At 40.2% G+C, this 19759-nt stretch overlaps 1 protein-coding gene across 8 annotated transcripts in view; it reads right to left on the reverse strand.

The window, feature by feature from the left end:
• Positions 1 to 220: 220 nt before the first annotated feature.
• Positions 221 to 19759, reverse strand: part of LOC145348921 (protocadherin Fat 3-like) — a 567559-nt gene continuing 548020 nt past the window's right edge. For 5 of the 8 annotated variants that reach the window (XM_080197003.1, XM_080197006.1, XM_080197001.1 and 2 more), the window contains 6 exons: positions 17900 to 18053; positions 16429 to 17081; positions 13515 to 13625; positions 6400 to 6459; positions 2927 to 2962; positions 221 to 1775 (listed from right to left, as the gene is read on the reverse strand). In XM_080197003.1, the coding sequence (XP_080053129.1) occupies positions 1156 to 1775; positions 2927 to 2962; positions 6400 to 6459; positions 13515 to 13625; positions 16429 to 17081; positions 17900 to 18053 (1634 nt within the window). In that variant the 3' untranslated portion in view covers positions 221 to 1155. The remainder of the gene's footprint in view (positions 1776 to 2926; positions 2963 to 6399; positions 6460 to 13514; positions 13626 to 16428; positions 17082 to 17899; positions 18054 to 19759) is intronic. The other 3 variants (XM_080197010.1, XM_080197009.1, XM_080197005.1) reach the window with 2 other exon arrangements.

Here is a 19759-nt window from a genome sequence, read left to right on the forward strand (position 1 = left end):
GATAGGAATGAGGTAAGGATTGCAGATTTCCTTCCTTAAAAGGACAATGGTGAACCAAATGAGTTTTTACAACAGTTGATAATGATTTCATGGTCACTATAACTGACTTGCATTCAATTCCAGATTTTATTAATTGAATTTAAACTCCACCAGGTACTGTAGTGTGATCTGAACGTGTACCCCAAGAGCATTAGCTTGGATCTCTGGATTACTACACGCCCCTTCATATCTGCTTTAACATTGAAATAAACTAGCTCCACTGTACTTCCAAGTGTTATGTAGCAGATTGTTACCTCATGTTAAATTCTATGTGCTTTGATATAGGAATAAGACATGGTAAAACTGCTATGGTAATTAGATCATTTGTAAAAGTGGAGAAGATATGGAACTTTTATTTTTCTTAGGTAGGTTCCATTTTTTAGTGGTAACTGTTCTACTGCACTGCATTGCTTCACCTTACTGCAGTCAGTCAATTACTACAGGACTGTACACAAATACACATTCCATGATTTATGCTGTAACTGGCAAGAATATGAACAGACGGAATTAAACAATGTGAGCTGGATTGCTAAGTACGTACTGTTTGCCATTGTCTTGAAGAATTGTCTAGACAACTGATGCCTTCTCAGTTTGTTACCAGACCATAGCAATATACAGGTAGTTGGCTATCCAGTGATTTAATTCATATTACTTCAAGAAAGTGCCATTAGTTACCTTGTCTTTTAGCATTACATTTAGGAATCACTGTTTGATTAGTATTTAATAGAATCAGAAGAACACGTAATCCTACAGTATCAAATGAGTTTCCACAGGAACAATACTTCAGAATTTCATCAATGACAATAAACTTAATATTTTCCTGACTTTCAGCTCCAATGGCGACTCAGCTTGGAACCATATCATGACTATCATGAACTGGCTTCATTTATTAAAGAGAATCTCTTATTCATAGCCATATTAGAAGGAGTCAGTTGTGGGTATTATATCATGAAATTAGTACCCAATTAGCAGAAAATAACTCATTCTAATTTACTTTGTCCCTCAGTCCTTGTGGATGCAAATACACAGTAGAAAGCTCTTCAACCTCCTGTCACTGCATCACTTTATTCCCAGTGTAGTTTCATTGTTAGCTCAGAGTGGCCCACATGGCAGCTATCACACTTGTGTCTGGTATTGAGATTCTACAAAAGAGATATGAATATTATCAAAATTAAGCTCGTCGCCACTCTCGTAGTCACTCATCACTACTTCAGAGTCATCGAAACCACAGCTCATCGACATATCTGAAGATGATGCATTTGTTGATGTGAGTATGGGCATTGATATATTGTCACTAATCACTTTCTCCAAGTCTTGGTTTGAACCTGCAGGAAATGCACCATAGTCTGTCTCACCCTGGATACCAACAGCCTCTCCTTCTGTTGGCAACTGGTGAGGTGGAAGGTACTGACTGGGATGGAAGTGTGGTCTTCTTCGGCTACTGGAGTTTAAAGTGTTCAATGCAGATGTTGTGGGGGGTGGTTGGATGATCTCATATTGATCCTGGTAATCCTCTGGCAGGGGAGGAGGAAGTTGGTCCTGGCCGAGGAATTCCTCATCTTGAGGAGGCGGGAAGTCATTATCTATGTCATATCCACCGAGGTAGTAGTCAGCATCTAGTGATCGCGCATTCTCGTGATGCACAGGGGCAGTATCAGCTGCTTCATAATGTGGTACTTCTTCAATGTTTGGCAGTCGAGTGCTTGGCATCCAGTCTGAGGTATCCCAATGATATGCTACAACAAAAAGAAAGCTACAGTAATATATTTATTACAACTAGTTTAAGGTTAACAATGGAATGACCCCTTTGTTCTACCATTCAAAGATGTTTAAACATTGTGTACCACAGCTGCTAACAAGTTGTGTTTCTACAATAAAATGCATCTGATGGAATCTGATTGATCTCTTTTGATTATTCCCTTTGAATGTTTTAATATATAGATCTTGTACTTAAACTAGAAGTATTTGCATTTTCAATTAAATGATGCACATCTTCAATCAGAGATCTAATTATCCCAAATAATTTCGTAAGTTGCTGCTTGGCATGTCTAATGTTTTGAATGTCCAGCTAGCTTTACCTTTGTTACTAAAGGGATGCTTCTGCATCACAACTTTTATAATTTTATTCAAGTACAATTTCAATTGAAATATTGGCACTGTATACAAGTTCTGCAGCCGTTGTATAAATTGTAAGGGATTTATATTTTAAAAAAGCGTACAAATAATTGGTTAAAAATTGGTGATTAACTTGTAGTGGAACATGATTTATTATCCATCAAATGCTGAACATGAGTTTTTTTTACTTCAGAACATATATGGCATTCAATGACCAAACACACAACAGCATGCTTAGAATGAAGTAGGATGTCAAATCCATGCAACGGCCAAACAAAAATCAACATGCATTTTGAAAGCCAGTCACTTCTTATTGTAAAAGCTGCATATTGATAAAATAAAGCTGAACCAGCAAATTGTTAAATGACGCATTTCAGTTAAACAATGCAATTCTTTTATAATACATTATGATAACAAATGCTTAAATACGTAATTTAAAAAAAACATGTCTGTCAATATTAAGGTCACCACTTCTGTGTTTAAACAACTTCCCACCGATTTAATGAATTACTAAGATTGAAATTCATTATTCTAACAAAATGAGTTCAGCCTTAAGGTCAGCATAAGTGACATGATTTTCAAAAGTAAATCCATGTCCTTGCAGATTATTTTATATTCTGCTCTGCTAGAAATTACAATCACTCTCACAGTGCTTGCTGCATGCACACACAATGGGGAACTGAGTTCCAAAAACAAGAGAGCAAATTGCTACTTCAAAATGAAAAATCTCAGGGTAGGATTAACAAGCAGATCGGAAGCGTCTGGGAGTCACCTCTGTTGTAGTTCTGCCCCTCCTCCATAAGGGACACTGTCAGGTGGAAAGCGAAAATAGATGAGTGTTTGGTGAAAAACATACCTCAAAATATCAGTTAAATAGAACATACAGACACTGCAATAGATTTAAAACACTAAGACACTGATCATACATTTAGTCCAGCAGCAAAATGGACAGTGTTCCTATTCAACTTGCTGCCTGGACTTAAGAACCCTTTAAAAAAAATTAAATCATGGATCCATTAAAGATTCGGTCTACAATTTTTAATCTAAATTTGCCAAAGTATGAAAATATTTAATACAGCATTGCATTTTACATCAAGTACAATATATATTGATTCACATCAAAAGTCAAAAACATCTTCACCATATGAAGCAATGACGAACTCTGCAGCATCACAAACCAATGTTCCAACTGACAGGATTTAGAACAAATGAAGGATACTATGTTGGTGTATCTGCTCTAACAATTTACCTTGGGTTTCATCACAAATATGTTCCCAAATACATTATGGCTTTTCATTTTGGAGTATCTAATTTGATTGATGTTTTTTTTTCAAGATTAAACTGGAATTTGCTTTTACTTTGTTTAGTCAAATTTGATGGATTAAAAGAATTCGAAATTATTTTGTCATGGGTTTTTAACAGTGATGCTACACTGTGATTTTTCAGAAGAATGATTTAGCTTAAATACTATTGTATATCTAAAATTATTAAATAAACATATTTCCATACTAGAATGTTAGAATGGAGCAAGGGTTTCTCTAAACTGTTTTGGATATCAGCTCAAAAATTCATTTCAAAAACTGTAAGGAATATTATACAGTATTTCATTTCACTCGAGTTTGACCACTAAGTTAGCATCTTTTGTATGTATTAAAAATGTATTATGTAATAAGTATCCCTTCAGTTTTCCCTTTGTAATGACACTCAGACTACATCCAATTAAACCTGTCAATTCTCTTTTATAGAAACAGGTTTCTAATGCTCTATTAAAGAGCGTGTTGTAATTTTATGTAATTCCCTTCGATTACTCCTCTAATCTAGGATTATTTATCAGGTAGGAAACTGTCCCACAAAATCTTTCCTGGGGCTATTCTTTTTAAAACTGTGGCCATGAAAATTAGAGGCTGTTACAGCATAGTCCCACTGCAGCTGTGGCAGGAATATGCTGGAATGGCTGAAAACAAGGCCAAGTTCCAAATATATCAGGATCACAGAATTCTACAGTGCAGAATGAGGCCATTCAGCCTAACAAATCTACACTGACCACAATCCCACCCAGGCCCGATCCCCATAACTCCATGCATTTACCCTAGCTAGTCGCCCTGACACTAAGGGACAATTTAGCATGGCCAATCCACCTAACCTGCAAATCTTTGGACTGTGGGAGGAAACCAGAGCACCCAGATGAAACCCACATAGCCACAGGAGAATGTGCAAACTCCACACAGAAGTGACTCAAGCCAGCAATCAAACACAGGTCCCTGGTGCTGTGAGGCAGCAGTGCTAACCACTGTGCCACCACGCCACCCATCAGGTACCGGTCAAGCACTGATTGGCATGATCTTTTGGAACTGTACCTTGGCCCACCTCCAACATAGCATTTGATGCATAAGGTGGAGAATGGGATTCCTATTGCTATTCTGATTTCCAGGTCTTCATTAAGACCCTGTGTATGGTCAGTGCAAATATGTCTGATGAGACTAGGTGAACCAGCTGATTTAATGGTGGATGTGGAGTCAGGATTATTAAACAATGATGCAGGGGGAGATTAACCTGACTACCACTCTCCCCTACCCAGGACACAATGCCAGACTTCGGAGCTTGTCTCAATGTTGGATGCCTCAAATGTGTCTTTAATGTCACGGATGTAGAAAAATGAAATGTTTGGGAGGGGAGGGGTGGTGGGAGATGTATCTGACAATTGTATTCAGATGCATTGCCAGATGTCTCTAATTTTCAAACTACGTGAAACATTTTTGACATGCTTCAAAGATGCATATAAGCAAAAAATTAATGCTACAAAAAGTGACGGACAAAAAAACATTTTTCAAAATCAATTGCTTTAAATCTTCAGTGCAGTTAAATTATCTGAATTTAATGATGGTAACTTAAGACAATATTTATGATCAATATGTTTAAATTAGAAAGGAATTTAATTGTATATCACCTAATTCTATTTTCAAGGGTTTCTTTAATGATGAAATCAGTAATATTCAACAATACTACAACAGCAAAATAAAAAGAGAAAGGGAAGAGCCGGGAAATAAAACTAATTGGATAGCTTTTGTAAAGAGCTGACATACACATGTTGGGTTGAATGGCCTCCAGCATTTGTGTTAGGTGATTCTATGAAAAGCCCTGAAATAACTGAAATTAGGATATAAATGCCCAATGTATTCATATAAAATTATAATGGCTCTATATACCACAGTAAACCATTCCAAAGTGCTTTATAAAATTGCTTGCAAACAAATTTGACATACAGCCACATAAGGAGGTGTTGGGACAGGTGACCCAAAACTTGGTCAAAGTGATTGTGTTTAAGGGTGTCTTAAAGGAGGAGAGAGAGGTAGAGGGGTGGAAAGATTTAGTGAGAGAACACAAGGCCTTAGAGTCAAGTCAAAGGAAACAAGGCTACCAATGGTGGAGCCAAGAAAATTATAGATGTGTAAACAGGCCTTATTTGGAGGAGCACAAAACTCTCCCAGAGGGTTGTTGGGCTCAAAGTGATTCCAGAGATAAGGAGGAAAGAGGCAAAGGATGGACTTGAAAGCAAGGATAGAAACGTTACAATCAAGGCATTGCTAAATGGCAAATTCGACGGAGATCAGCAAGCACAGGGCTGATGGGTGAATGGAACTTGGCATGCATTCCCATACAGGCAGCGCAGTTTCAGATGAGATCAAGTTTATTGAAGGTAGAGGTGAGAGAGCAGCCAGGAGAGCATTGGACAAAGTTGCATTTAGAGATAACAAAGCCATTAGATTATGGTTTAGGCAGGGATGGAGATGGGCAATGTTATGGACACCAGGAAAGTAAATAGTTTTACTGATGATGAGGATATGGCGTTGTGAACATACAGGTTCAGTCTCAGTTATTGACAGGGAGATAGATGCATACTGAAGCTGGTGAACAGGGTTTGTGGCTGGGATTGATTTTCCTACTGAATGAATCTTATCAATATTTATGCCCATACTACACGTTGTAAATTTAAGAAATAACTCAGCAAATGTTGTTGCTCTTTAGAATATTCATAAATTTTAGATTAATTCAGATCAACAAATGACTCAAAAATGAGCTTGGATTGCAGTTAATATTTTAACTAGAATTAGCATTTTCTGGAGTTTTGATTATGATTTACGTAAAGCAACATGGAGAATTTTTCAACGAGATAAACTGTTTGACTGTATCATGCCAAACATCATATTCTCATAAGAAGAGGAGAGCAAGGAGCAAGTTAAATACCTTCATTCTCTATTGTGTCAACTGCATCATTAACCAGCCGTATAACAGTCACTATTGAAGCTTGTAGGATAAGAAAAGGACAAGATAGGAAAAAGAGCAGCAGAAAGCAGTGCAAAGTTAGTTAGCAGTTTTATATCAATTTGTTGGCATTTATCTGGTGTAAAACTCCAAGAACTGAAAAGACAATTGCAAGAATATTGCAGAAGAGCAACTGAATAAACAATCTGCATTTTGATCTCTTCTACTACATTAGTATAATAAAGGCCATTGTGAAATAAAAACACGTTTTTTTACATAATCAGAATGGTTTTACAAATGGAGTTTCTCAGTGGGGAGCCCACCTTTGAGAAAAGTTGTAATGTCATTGATAGGGAAGCAATAAGCAGATGTGCCTGACTTCATTTTGTTAATTTTTGTTTGCTGCACAATTTCAAAGATGTTCCATAAAGAATACTATTCATAATCATGCACTGAAAATCACAAGATATTAAACACCATTGACTTCAATATACACATTGCTACCCTAGGACTTACTCTGCAAATGAGAAAAGTTTCAAAATTAGAAGCTGTTTTGCACCAGTGTCTCTACATTAACATGCTGAAGAACAAAAACATAAATGGATACTTTGAGCTGAAATAAATCTTTGTCCCACCAATATTGTGAAGATGCATTCTGTGTTATCACATATTTTATCCTGGTTCATTACTAATTACATGTATTATAAAAAAGAAACTGAGTTTCCATGGTTGACATACATCAATTTGACAACGTTTAAAGCCAATGGGCACAAGCTTGCAAGCCATTCACGTCACAATCTCGCTGCAGTGAAGTAGGAGAATTTGGCACCCAGCCAAATCCTCCTACTTCACTGCAGCAGGATAGGAAAATCCCGCCAGTGTGAATAGCTGCAACATTCCAGCCAATATAATTATTTTTCTTACAATCTCTTTTGTGTGTTACTCATGGATGAAAGTCAGCAAAAGGTATTGCTCTCTCTCTGCTCCCATTAAAGTTTAAAAGTTAAAGTTTATTTTGTTATTAGTCACAAGTAAGCTTACATTAACACTGCAACAAAGTTACTGTGAAATTCCCCTAGTCATCACATTCCGGTGCCTGTTTGGGTCAATGCACCTAACCAGCACGTTTTTCAGACTGGGAGGAAATTGGAGCACCTGAAGGAAACCCACACAGACATGGGGAAAACATGCAAACTATGCTCAGACGGGAATCAAACTTGGGTTCCTGGCGCTGTGAGGCAGCAGTGCTAACCATGGGCCACCCGTACACTTATATTCATATAACACCTTTAATGGAATAAAACATCACAGGGGTGTTGCAAAGCATAATTAGGCACCCAGTCGTAGACGGTGATAATAGGGCACAGTGAACTACATCAAGGCTGCAGCTCACCACCATGTTCCCAAGAGCAATTAAGGTGGGCAACAGATGCTGGCCAGCAACACCTGCACCCCATGAAAGAATTTTTTAAAAAGTTGACCAAACTTTGGTTAAAGTAGTAGATTATCAGGAGATTTTTAAAGGATGAAAGAGAGGTCGAGGTTTAGGGAGGAAGTTTCAGCACCTCGGGCTTTAACAGCTGAAGGCACAGCTAGCCAATGGTACAACAATCAAAATTGGGATGTTCAAGCGGCCAGTTTTAGATGAGTTGGGATACCTTGAACGTTGAGAGGCTGCACAGGATTACAACAGTAATGACATTTCAAAAGCACTTTATTGGCTGTTATGTCTCTGCATTTGCCGTTATTGGGACCAGAAGATATGGGCCAGCAGTTTATACTTGGTTAGTGTTGTTGCTGAACTAAATTGATCCTGAATTAAAGATTTTCCTTTGTTAGAAGTTTCACCATTAATGCCTTGGAAGATTAATGTGTTTCATTATTTTCTTTCATGCTAAGATGGTACTCGGGAAGTTCAGCAATAATTTTAAACACAATTTCAGGTTGCTGAATGTAGAACAAAAGACAATGGAAATATCAAATAAAGCAACTCAATGAATTTCACATTGGTTAATTGTAGCCACATAAAATCATACTACTGGCTCATCGGCCAATCACTGTTTTATATACTGTTTCAATCTCTAGCAAATTTGTGATTCTAACCAACGAACACTTGCTGTAATGCAAGCTCCGCAAAATCTTTTTGTGACTGGCAACAAAGAGAACCTTAATTAAAAAAAAAATGGAAGACCACAATAGGTAAATAAAATTTAACATCATTCCAACAATTTATTATATAGTAAGCTAGAAATTCATCCCTACATTTTTTGGGGGTCCTTATTTGGTGCTGCCTCCTCATTTATCTTATTGCACCATTTACCCAAGTGTGGCCAATGCTGCAGGCTCCAAGCGTGCAGAATAGGGCCAAGAAGCATGCGCAGGGGCACATAGTGCAGGCAGACAGCTCACTCTTCTGAAAGGCAGTCTGTCCCTCTTAGAGGGACTCTGTATAAATCACAGAACATTGCTGCTGAATCTGACTGCTGCAATTTGAAACAAAAAAAAATTGAACAGGAGGGCAAAGAGAGCCTCCCAGGATCAGGGCTGGCACAAGGTTTTCAGTTGCCCTAGGTGAACCTTCTGCCATCATAGCCTGGCACCATCACTACCCAGTTCCACTCAAGTGCTAAAACATAAATTTCTGAAGCTCGCACATAGTTGTGTGGCCTGCCCTGCCCCCAGCCTTCACTCCCACTGCTCAGTGATCAGATTGTTTTCCTAAGATTCACCCATTCTGCAGCCTGCTCCTGAACCTCTCATGAGGCCTTAACCTACATCATGAGATCATGCCACCTATTCCCTTCCCGTGCCTGTTGGATACAAATTAACCGTGTTAATTACTTCAATCCATGTTATTTTTTAGATGCGTATGGATCTAAAAAAAACAAGAAAACTACAACTGCAAGAAACTACAAAGGGTTGTGAACGAAGCCCAGGCCATCACTCAAACCAGCCTCCCACCCATTGACTCTGTCTACACCTCCCGCTGTCTCAAAAAAGCAGCCAGCATAATTATGGACCCCACACACCCTGGACATTCTCTCTTTCACTTTCTTTCATTGAGAAAAAGATACAAAAGCTTGAGATCACGTATCAACCAATTCAAGTACAGGTGAGGTTGGGAGCAGGTAGCAAGAAAGGCCAATTCCTGGGGTCTGACTTCAAGTTAAATTTACTTTGTCAAAGTAAATGCACTGTGAAGAAATTTTAAAAATATTTTACATTGCCTAAAGTTCTTGGACCATTTTAGAATCTTATTCAATACTTGAACAGAAGTGCTTGTTTGCTACCTTGTGCATATTGATCAGTAATTATAGTAGCAATCTCTCCAAAGTGACAAGTAACACTATGATACTGAGAAACAATGCATCACATTGGCCATAAAGTGCCACCTTGTGGTAAGTAGCAAATAAGCAGAGATGATGATAATGGTTTATGTCAGAGCTCAAATTCAACCTTGCCAACTTGCATTTCTGAATTCAATATTTTAAAAGATTGGAAATAAAGGCACAAATTTTCAGGATGCTGGGTGCCTGAGAGTCGGTGGCGATTTACAGTTAATGCTTCGACAGACATCCTGCCTTGGAAAGCTGTCAACCAATCTCCAGCCCCTCCAAACACAACACTGCAGTGGCCAGAAGAAGAATGGCAACACTGTGTCTCAGTTTAAGTGCTGGGACTGCAGTTTAGGAATGTACTGGGGTCCCGGGGTGGGAAGGTCAGGGATGCCCTGGTTGGTGGTGTCGGGGGGGGGGGCGGGTGGCATTCTTGGTGTCGGCCGGGGGAGGGGCAGAGTTCCCAGGTCCCTGAGGGGTGCCCCTAATCTGAAGCATCCTTCAGATTAGGTGCCCTCACATCTCTTCCTGTTTAACACTGAGGGTCAAGACTTTTTCTATTTGGTGCCCTGATCCAACTGGTGCCTGCAGCCTAAAAACTGCGAGTAGTCTCACAACACCAGGTTACAGTTCAACACATTTATTTGGTAGCACGAGCTTTCAGAGTGCCACTCCATCAGATAAGTGCAGGATTCGTTTCACAAACAGAGCATATATAGACTCAAACTCAATTACAAGATAATGGTTGGAATGCTGGCAATTCCACGCTATGCCTAAAAACTGAGGCTGAGGTGGCCATTAAGCAGCCAGCTAAGGGTCTGGGGCCTTAACAAGGGCATGGGTGGTCTCCCCATCTGAGGTCCTCCCTGCCCCACCATAAAAGTAAGTCTGATTCAGGGTGGTTTTCCAGAAAGCATGCTGTCAATGCAATTTTACAGACCCCACAATACCCCATACTCGCCTTCAGAATCCACAGGGGTTAGAGTGGGAGGGGCATAAAATTCTGTTCAAAAAGATTGTAATTCTGTTCAAAAAGTGACTATGAACCTGTTTAAAAATCCAAGTGGTTCACCAGTTTCCTTTAGGGAAAGAAACCTATCATCATCAATGTAACTTCAGCCTCAGATCAATATGATTGTTGCTTGATCACCCTCTAAAGTGACCGCACGAGCCACGAAGTTGCAAATGGCCTTCCATTACTTTCTTTGGAAATCTAGGATTGGACAATGAATGGCCTTGCCAACGATACCCACAATCTGAGAATAAATTTAAACGTACAAGGGAAGATTTGAAATTGGAAATGTCTTACCAACCTGCCTCCAATGAGGACACTTCCTGTTTTAATAGAGGAGGTTGGGGGCAGGTATCCAGTCTGCATTCCAGAGGCAGGTCGCAAATTTAAATATTTTAAAGAGGCTGCAACTCTCATACTTTAGCTCAGTTTTAATTTTAAGGCCGACTCACCAGGTTACCAAGTCTCAGCAGATATGGCAATTAAGGGAAGAAAAGGACAAGGAAGAACAGGCCAATGAATCAGGAAAATACCTTTGGTCTGTGGGCCAGAAGAAGCAGGATTGTTTTTGTCCCAACACCAAAGCTTGACTGTTTTCCTCCCATGAATGCACCACCCGCCCCCCCACCCCCCTCCCATATCCCTTTCTCATCTGGCCCAGGTCAGCTCCCATCCCAGTGCCTGAACCCCTCACATCTGCTGGCACTCCAATGCTTCCTTTCAATGGTCATTTTCTAACTGCAGCTTGGAACCACAGCCTATCCAACCACTCAACAACCTCCCAGCCTCTCAATCCGGCTGGCTTTGGCCAGTAGCAGAGAAAATAAATGTTAAGACCAGGTATTGCCGTTAAATTTCAGAGGTTGCTAAATCTTCACCTCCCTGCTCATTTCCTGCCTTGCAATTATTATTATGGCCAACGTACAAGCCAGCAAATATATAAGGCTTATATGGGTTCTGAAGAAGAGTCACAATAGACTCATTGGCCAAGATTCTCTGAAAAAATCTAAGTGCCCAACAGATGGGAAAATGGGAATAGTTCCCATCTGTTTTTCAGGCATACTTACCAGAATGAATCACAGAATTCCTACAGTACAGAAGGAGGCTATTCAGCCCATCAAGTCTGTACTGCCACTATCCCACCCAGGTCCTTCTCCAATAAACTCCACACTTAGTTTACCTTGGTAATGCCCCTGACACTAGGGTCAATTTAGCATAACCTAGCCTGCGCATCTTTGGACTAGAATCTCAAAGACATGGTGCATTGCAGAGTGCCTCAGTGTAATTCACTCTGAAAAGCAAGGGGCAGGGCCGCATCCCACCCAAGAGGCCGGCAGCATGGTGCTGAGTGGGCCATCTGGCATGCGCCAATCTGTTGGAGTGGAGATTGGCACATGCACACTGGCTCCCACATCGCTTGCCTCCCACTGATCTCCAGTGGATATTATACTAAATAACTGGCCAGCTTCGCAACCTCCCCTGATCACCAGCTTTCCAGATCCCTGCAATCCCCCCATCACTGGCCTACTGGATCTCCTTGGGACAGCCTCGATGTCCCCCTGCCCAGCCAGCCCTGATGTTTTCTCCACCATCCCCTTCCCTCAGCCAGCCTGAACACCCCCCACCATCCCGATGGCCAGCCCAGACCCCACCCAGCCCAATGACAGGGCCTGATCGCCTTCCTCCCTCCTTCTCCCAACGCTCTTAAGTGCAGAGTAGCAGCGGTTCCCCCCATCTCCACAAACTGCCCCCCAAAAGGCCCAACCCTACTATGTACCACCTCCCTGGCATTGCCCAATGGCCAGTGCCAGTGTGCCAGGCTGGCACTGCCTGAGGGGCACTGCTCCCCTGCTCCCGACCTCCTGGTGGGGTCCTCAAAGGCCTCCGTCCCCACCAGCGGGGTGAGGACATCTGTTCCCCATTACTGAGGAGCAGTTATAATTCCAGGGAACCACTCTTGGCTGAGTTTTTCAAACATTTTGTTTTTATTTTATATTTTATAAGGCATCAGGTTAATTATGCTCAGACCTTCGCATGTGTATTGTATTACAGTATAAACTATTTTACAGTACAACAGGTGTGCTGGGAATTCAATACAGAGGGTTTACACACTGACCTTTCATTTCTGAGTCTGGCAGTTGAATCCAACCCAGAAAATAGAATAAATTTAAATTCTGCGTCAGCTGTCATGGCTTTATGTCAAAATAATTTGGTCAATTAACACCCAGTTCATAGTGCTGCAGATTAACAGTTCAAAAACTGTAGCTAGCATCTCATTCAGAGGATAAAGTTATTAAGTGAAGAATGTAGAATAATGCAGTAAAGGAATGTTCCTCCATGGATTTCATGACTCCTGGGAGTAAGGCTCCCTTCTGGAATATCAACGTCTTTAAATTTATCATGTATATTTTTTACCAAAATAATCTGCACTTAATGTGTGCCACATCTCATTTTGGTGCCAGAAGTGAGAATGTGTTCCATTTCTCAGCACTGACTTACCTTAAACTTGGCAACTGCATATATTTACTAATAAGAAGTCAATCCATAAATGTGTGTTTGACATGAAGTGAACACTCCATACAATAAATGCTTTAATTTAGTCAACAGTGATCTCATACTTTCTCACTGTACGGTTTACACAAGGCATAACAATCCAAAAAAAAATTATTCTGCATCAAGACCCAATGGCAGGAAAAGCAGGCTTGAAATAGACATTAAAATGATTGAAAGAGGTTGTAATGTTGCCTTACCATTATCATCACATGAGTCAGACTGGAAGGAATTGAGTGACTGGACCTCAGAATTGCTACCTCTTGTACTGCCTGTAAAGCCTGCTGCATCTTCAACAATGTCCACTTTTCCTAAAGCCAGATCATTCAACACAGTTAGTGAAGCTTTCTTTAAAGAAGAAAGACAACTTGCATTTATATAGTGTCTTTAACATTATAAAATGTTCCAATACACTTCACAGAGCATTATAAAACAAAGTACAATCCTAATCACTTAAAATCAGATGATCAGAAGCAAAGAGATGGGTTTGATGGAGGATCCTATAGGAGGAAAGCACGTTGGAGAATCAGACAGGTTTAGGCAGTGAATTTCAGAGTTTAGGGTCTAGGCAGTTGAAAACAAACCCACCAATGGCAGAGCGATTGAAAAGCTACTTTGCAATTTTAGTACTGAAAGGCACCCATTTAAGAACAAACAGGAGCAGGGTTTTATCTGATAAATTTTGCTAATCCAGGTAATGGGGGTCTTACTTGTTGGCAGTAGGGTCGAACAGAGCCCCCCTTTAGTTAAAGACCCAATGTATTAATGCCAATTAGGCATTGAATTGGGCAGCAGATGGCCTTCTCCAAGATTATGGGCCCTATGAGTGTAAATCTGCCCCCTACAACCTCCCAAGTTGCTAACAATAAACCCATGAGCAGGATCATCAAGCAACCCGAGGCCACAGCTGAATGAGGGTAAAATGGGGTCACAGGAGGGGTGAGAGAGTTTGAAAGAAAAGACAAGATGTGGTTTTCAGCCGCATCTCCCTCTCCCTCCGTTGACTCAGGCGCTGTGTGCCTTTGAATAGTTGAACAAGGGACAACCTCCCCACCCCCGCTAGCCTAGGAGTCCATAAGCAAATATGGCAAGGCTTTTCTTTTCAGGGTCCGTGAATAGTAGGTTCCCTACTTGCTGCTGGTTGAACACTAAGAGTGGCAGATGAAAACAAGTGTGCATTAATTGTCCACAAGGGCCTCAGTTGGCTTTGGAATGGAAACGCTGCCAATGAGCCATCCTGCCCTACATTTAATGGGTGTAGATGCAAGAAGGTGGCAGGGTCCACATTTGGCACGCTTTTGCCTGTCTAAGCTCACGTTGGAGTGGGAACAGCCCAGAGAAAGAAGCAGCAAATGGAACAAGCAAGGTGGGAAAGGAATGGGGGGAGAAATGAACCACATGTAGCTACTGGGATAGAGACTAATATGTGATACAAAAGGGATGAGGATAAAGTTCTGAAAAGAAATAACATAAAATGATTTAGGGCTTACAGGTGAGGTACCAGCAACACACACTCTGGGCCTCTTTCCTGTAATAGACTTTCTTGGTTTCTCCTCTTCACTTGCTCATGAGAGGGCTCCCACTACTTGGAACTTTCTCGCAACAGTGCAGGCTTTCAGCATTTCAGACCCCAGAATCTGCACATATCTCCCTCAGTGGAAAAAGATCCTTGAATGCCAATGAACTGGGAAACCCAATGAACTGAAAAGAGATTTGAAATCATGTCCAACTGACGGGGCTCCAGAATTAGGCAACAAAAAAAAAAGGAATGCTTTGGAAAGATACAGCCAATCCCACAATACTTGACTCATTCTTTTTACAGTATATTCAATGATCATTTTGAAAATAATTCAAGTAAAGGATACTAGGTCCAGGTCACTTAATGTATCATACTTAATAACAATTAGGGAACTCAATTATAAATATGCATCTTGCATTGTGATGCTTAAGTTTCAGACAGCTGCAATCACTGATAATGGATGCAAGGACAAATGTTAGTATTGCAAAAAAGAAATATCTGAGTAAATATTGTCTTTGTAATGGAGGGTTTGTTTGTGGCATGGTACAGAATCAAAGACCTGTTTAGAATTAAAGTAGCAATTCTAGGTAACAAGAGCAAAATTATGGACAAGATAAAGAAGGTGTACCAACCTCATTTGTTCATTAGATAAAGAGTTCATTACAGGAGGAATTTATCTTTGTATCTTAACTTACTGACATGGAGCAATTTAAATTTGCTTTATAGGGTTGCATTTTAACTTCTTTTATTATCATGTAATGCAGAATTTGAATTATGAAACATGAGAGTGAATTGTTATGTCATTAGGGTGAATAAATTGTACACAACATCAGACTTTGTGTATTTCAATTCATAAGAACCAAAGATACTAATCTCCAATTTTTTAAATATTGTGTCCCCAGTCCAGCCACCAGGTGTGAGGGCAGGCACAATCATTGAAATGTGGGCATGGCTGCACTTATTGCACTTATTACTTAAATAAACCTATGAACTCTGACCTCTTATAAATTCAGAGATAGAACAGGGACCATCCACTAACATTTTCAGTGCACATATTTCAAATCGGCTAAATTGATTCGACTTACATTTATGACTTATTATGATAAAGGTAATGGGTGTGATTTTCCAGCTGCACTTGTCCCAGGACTGGAAAATCATGCCCAAAGTCAACGGACCTTTGCATGGTCTTGTCCTGCCTGCTATGATTGCTGTGATGGGCAGGAGGGGAAAATTCCACCCATTAGGTCACATTTGTTGTTTTAAAAGTCCTTATTTTACATCTGCAGCTAAAGCTGAAAAGCTAATGTGTGCAATTACCAAAGTTCATTTTCATTAAGTACATCACCTCTGCTTAAAGAACTGACACCTTTAATCTTACCTGACCCTAGCTGACGGGGTCACAGAACAATAGTGACGTCAGAGCCATAGATACCTTTAATTAATTTGCATATTTCCCCTAATTGAAGAAGGATGCCTGGAAATGAGCTAGCAGGGTAGGATAGATACAAAAGGGTAGGAAACAGAAGGAAAAACAGTTACAACAAAGACAGGATATTCTCATCATCTCAAAACAAAGACAAGATAACATTCATTACCATCTCTGTCTGTATCCCAGGTATTTTTTCTCAACGAATCACAGTCAGAAACAGATCGAGTAACTGTGGGGAGATTTGGGGCCACACTGCACACAACAACACCTCTACGTGTAGTCAGTAGTCGAGGAGAATCAGGGTGGAAGGTGCTCATTTCTTGGTGTTCTACTCCCATTCCATCAATTTTGTCTAAATTGTTCCTTGAGTCACTATGGAAGCATGGTGTGTACGCCATTGGCCTAACTGGCACTTGGGGAGGACCTCCAGTTTCTTGAAAAATCTTACGACTATCACCATTATTCCGAGTACCTTTGAACTGAATGCCATTAGGTTTATTAAGCAGTGCTGCAGTTGCAGGATCCTGCACGAGAGTCATATTGTTACGTGTATGCTTCTTGAAGACCTTCTTTCGGAAAATTGCGAAAAGTATCACCAGTATCATTAAAACTAGTAAAACCACAGCTATTCCAATGAGTTCCTCTTTTCCAATATAGGGATGTCCAGGTTGTATATTGGGCACAACTACAGGCCTAAGATCACAGTACAGTCCAATATATCCTGATGTACAGTTGCACTGAAATGAACCCAAGGTATTTAAGCATGTTCCTCCATTTTGGCACTCTTCTATGTTACATTCATCAATGTCTTCTTCACACCTACAAGAAAAATAAATATGCTTCTAATTATTTGCACTTGAAATCTGTTCTCTATTTCATTAAAATACTGAGGTTCACAAGTGATTGTTCTTGTTGGTGTTTTATTTTTAATGTAGTGGTCAGTTTTAACTGAAAACCAAATCAAATCTTGTTTCAAACAATCATAATGGTCTAATAATATAAAATTAAAGTTTATTTATTACTGTCACAAGTAGGCTTATATTAAAACTGCAAAGGCGCTACTGTGAAAATCCCCCAGTTACCACACTCCGGCGCCTGTTCGGGTACACTGAGGGAGAATTTGGCATGGCCAATGCATCTAACCATAATACATAGTGTTTTGCAGAATGTTCCTTCGATTTTTTATTATTTAAAGACAGATAAAAATTCATGTCCCACTATTAGATCTTTGTTTATTCTTTCAGTGATATTTTTCACCATCTACCATTTTTCACAAAAATGATTTAGTGCACAATGATCCCTTGGTGGAGTTTTAAGGATACCCGACTCCTGTAAAAATACAACCAACATGTAACTCTAATCTTTTTTGTGCTTTTAGCATCCTTCTGGCATCTCAATTCTTCCTGAATAATGTGCAGCAACTTGCCATTTTTGCAAATCAAATTTACTGCTGTGCTTTTTCTTTTAAATGTTTAATACGTATTTATATATTTTTGTAACAATTTGCCAATTGCAGCTACCAACTTTCAACTGATTCCAAACACTTGTGGAAACTAAAACGTGCTTTAAACTGGCAACTCAATAAGTTAACACTGGCACAGAATTGTATACATAAAGGAGGTTATACACCAACTCACATCAAACCCACAAATCCTTCTTTGCAGTCACAGGTAAAATCACTGCCTACTGGACTGCAGGAGCCCCCATTCTGACAAGGGTTTGGGAAGCAGGACGTGACTTCAGTTTCACATTGGTTGCCTGTAAACTGTGGCAGACAGTTGCACTGATAACCTGTTGATGCAGAACAGCATAGATTTCAGTATATTCCACTTAAGACTTCACATCACACAAAACTTTGCCTCGTGCAAGGAAACAGCAAAGCAGGAAAATTCAACATTTAGCTTTGCCATTCCGAGGATGATTCATGTTAAATTATTGCTTCATTTCTTCTCCCACAGACACCTCTACAATATGTACAGTAACTTGTTCACTGGATGCTGCCATTAACTTGCAAACTAGCTACTTGTAGGCACCTGTGATGAGCAGAGGGTGCAGTGAGTTTTTCTTTGAATTCTCTCTTCTTTCCAGTAAAGAGTCTCTCTCCTGACAATGCTGCTGAGATTGCAAATGCAGGAGAATATAGAGACAAAATAACCTGACCAATCAAGTGAATTCCAACGTACTTCACAAAACATTCATGGAGAAGGTGGAAAGGTCAAGTTGGAGAACTCCTGGAGCCCACAGACCTGTCTCCTTTAGAGGCACGCGTATAGCCAGATTGGCAGCCTGGAACACCTGCCTCCAAATACCGGGACATCGGCCAGTATTAAGGATGAATGTCAAGTCCTCGGATCACTACTTCTCATCCACCCCAAATGCCCCACGCCCCCTTCATGCCCCTCATATCCCCATGCATCCTCTATGCCCTTCATATTCCCCATGCCTCTCATTTCCTCCATGCCCTCTCCACACCCCTCATATGCTCCTCATATCCCCCATACCCTCTCTATGCCCTCATATTCCCCATGCCCTCTCATCCCCCTTCTGTGCCCTTTCATATCCGCTGATGCCTCTCATAGGCTCCCATTCGCCAGTATCCACTAAGAGCAGAGATCAGGCTGCCTTTGAAATGTACATTAAATCAAATAAGCTTTTAAAAACCTAATCTTAATCAAACATACCATACCGAAAAAAATCCTCCATCAAAAAGGTTATTCCAAAAAAAAATCCCTTCAAGTGGTCAACCTGTGTACCAACAAAATAACATCTGTTCTACTAATAAACCATCCCAGCTCAACGATAGTGGAGCCAATTAAAACTGAAAAAACATACAACAAGGTAATTTTTAAGTTATACAGATGGCAAATAGACCCCGATGAATTGCAGCAGTGCATCTTACAGATAATCCAGGCTACAGCCAGGGCAGAGGGTTGGATATTTAGACTAGTGGCTGAGGTGCTGATCAAGGGGACTAATTTGGTCTGGATGGTGTCATGTTTCATTACTATTATTACAGTATCACCCATCCCAGCAAATGGCATGCATTCCATCACATTTGTGACTTGTGCCTTGTAGGTGACAGAGAGGATTTTGAGAGACATGCAGTAAATAACTTGCTGCAGAATACCCAGTTATTGACATATTTTAGTAACCATAGTGTTTATGTGGCTTGCCCAGTTGAATTTTTAGTCAATAGCAATGCCCAGGATATTGATGGCAGGGTCTTGGCAATGGTAATGCTAATGGATGTCAAGAGGAGATGGTTATGTTCTTTCTTGTTGAAGATAATAATTGTCTGTCACTTGCGTGGCATGAATGTTACTTACTATTTTATCAGCACAAGCCTAGATATAGTGTAAGGCTTGCTGCAAATGACATAAACTGTTTCATTCAGCCCTGCTCAACTACTGAGCATAATCATGGTTGACCCTCAATAACAATGCCATGTTCCTGCTTTCTGCTCATACCTCTTGATACCATTAAAATCTTTTTAAAAA

Source organism: Carcharhinus amblyrhynchos, chromosome 10 (assembly GCF_965287045.1).
Source record: "Carcharhinus amblyrhynchos chromosome 10, sCarAmb.v2.hapA, whole genome shotgun sequence".
NCBI classification, from domain to species: domain Eukaryota; kingdom Metazoa; phylum Chordata; class Chondrichthyes; order Carcharhiniformes; family Carcharhinidae; genus Carcharhinus; species Carcharhinus amblyrhynchos.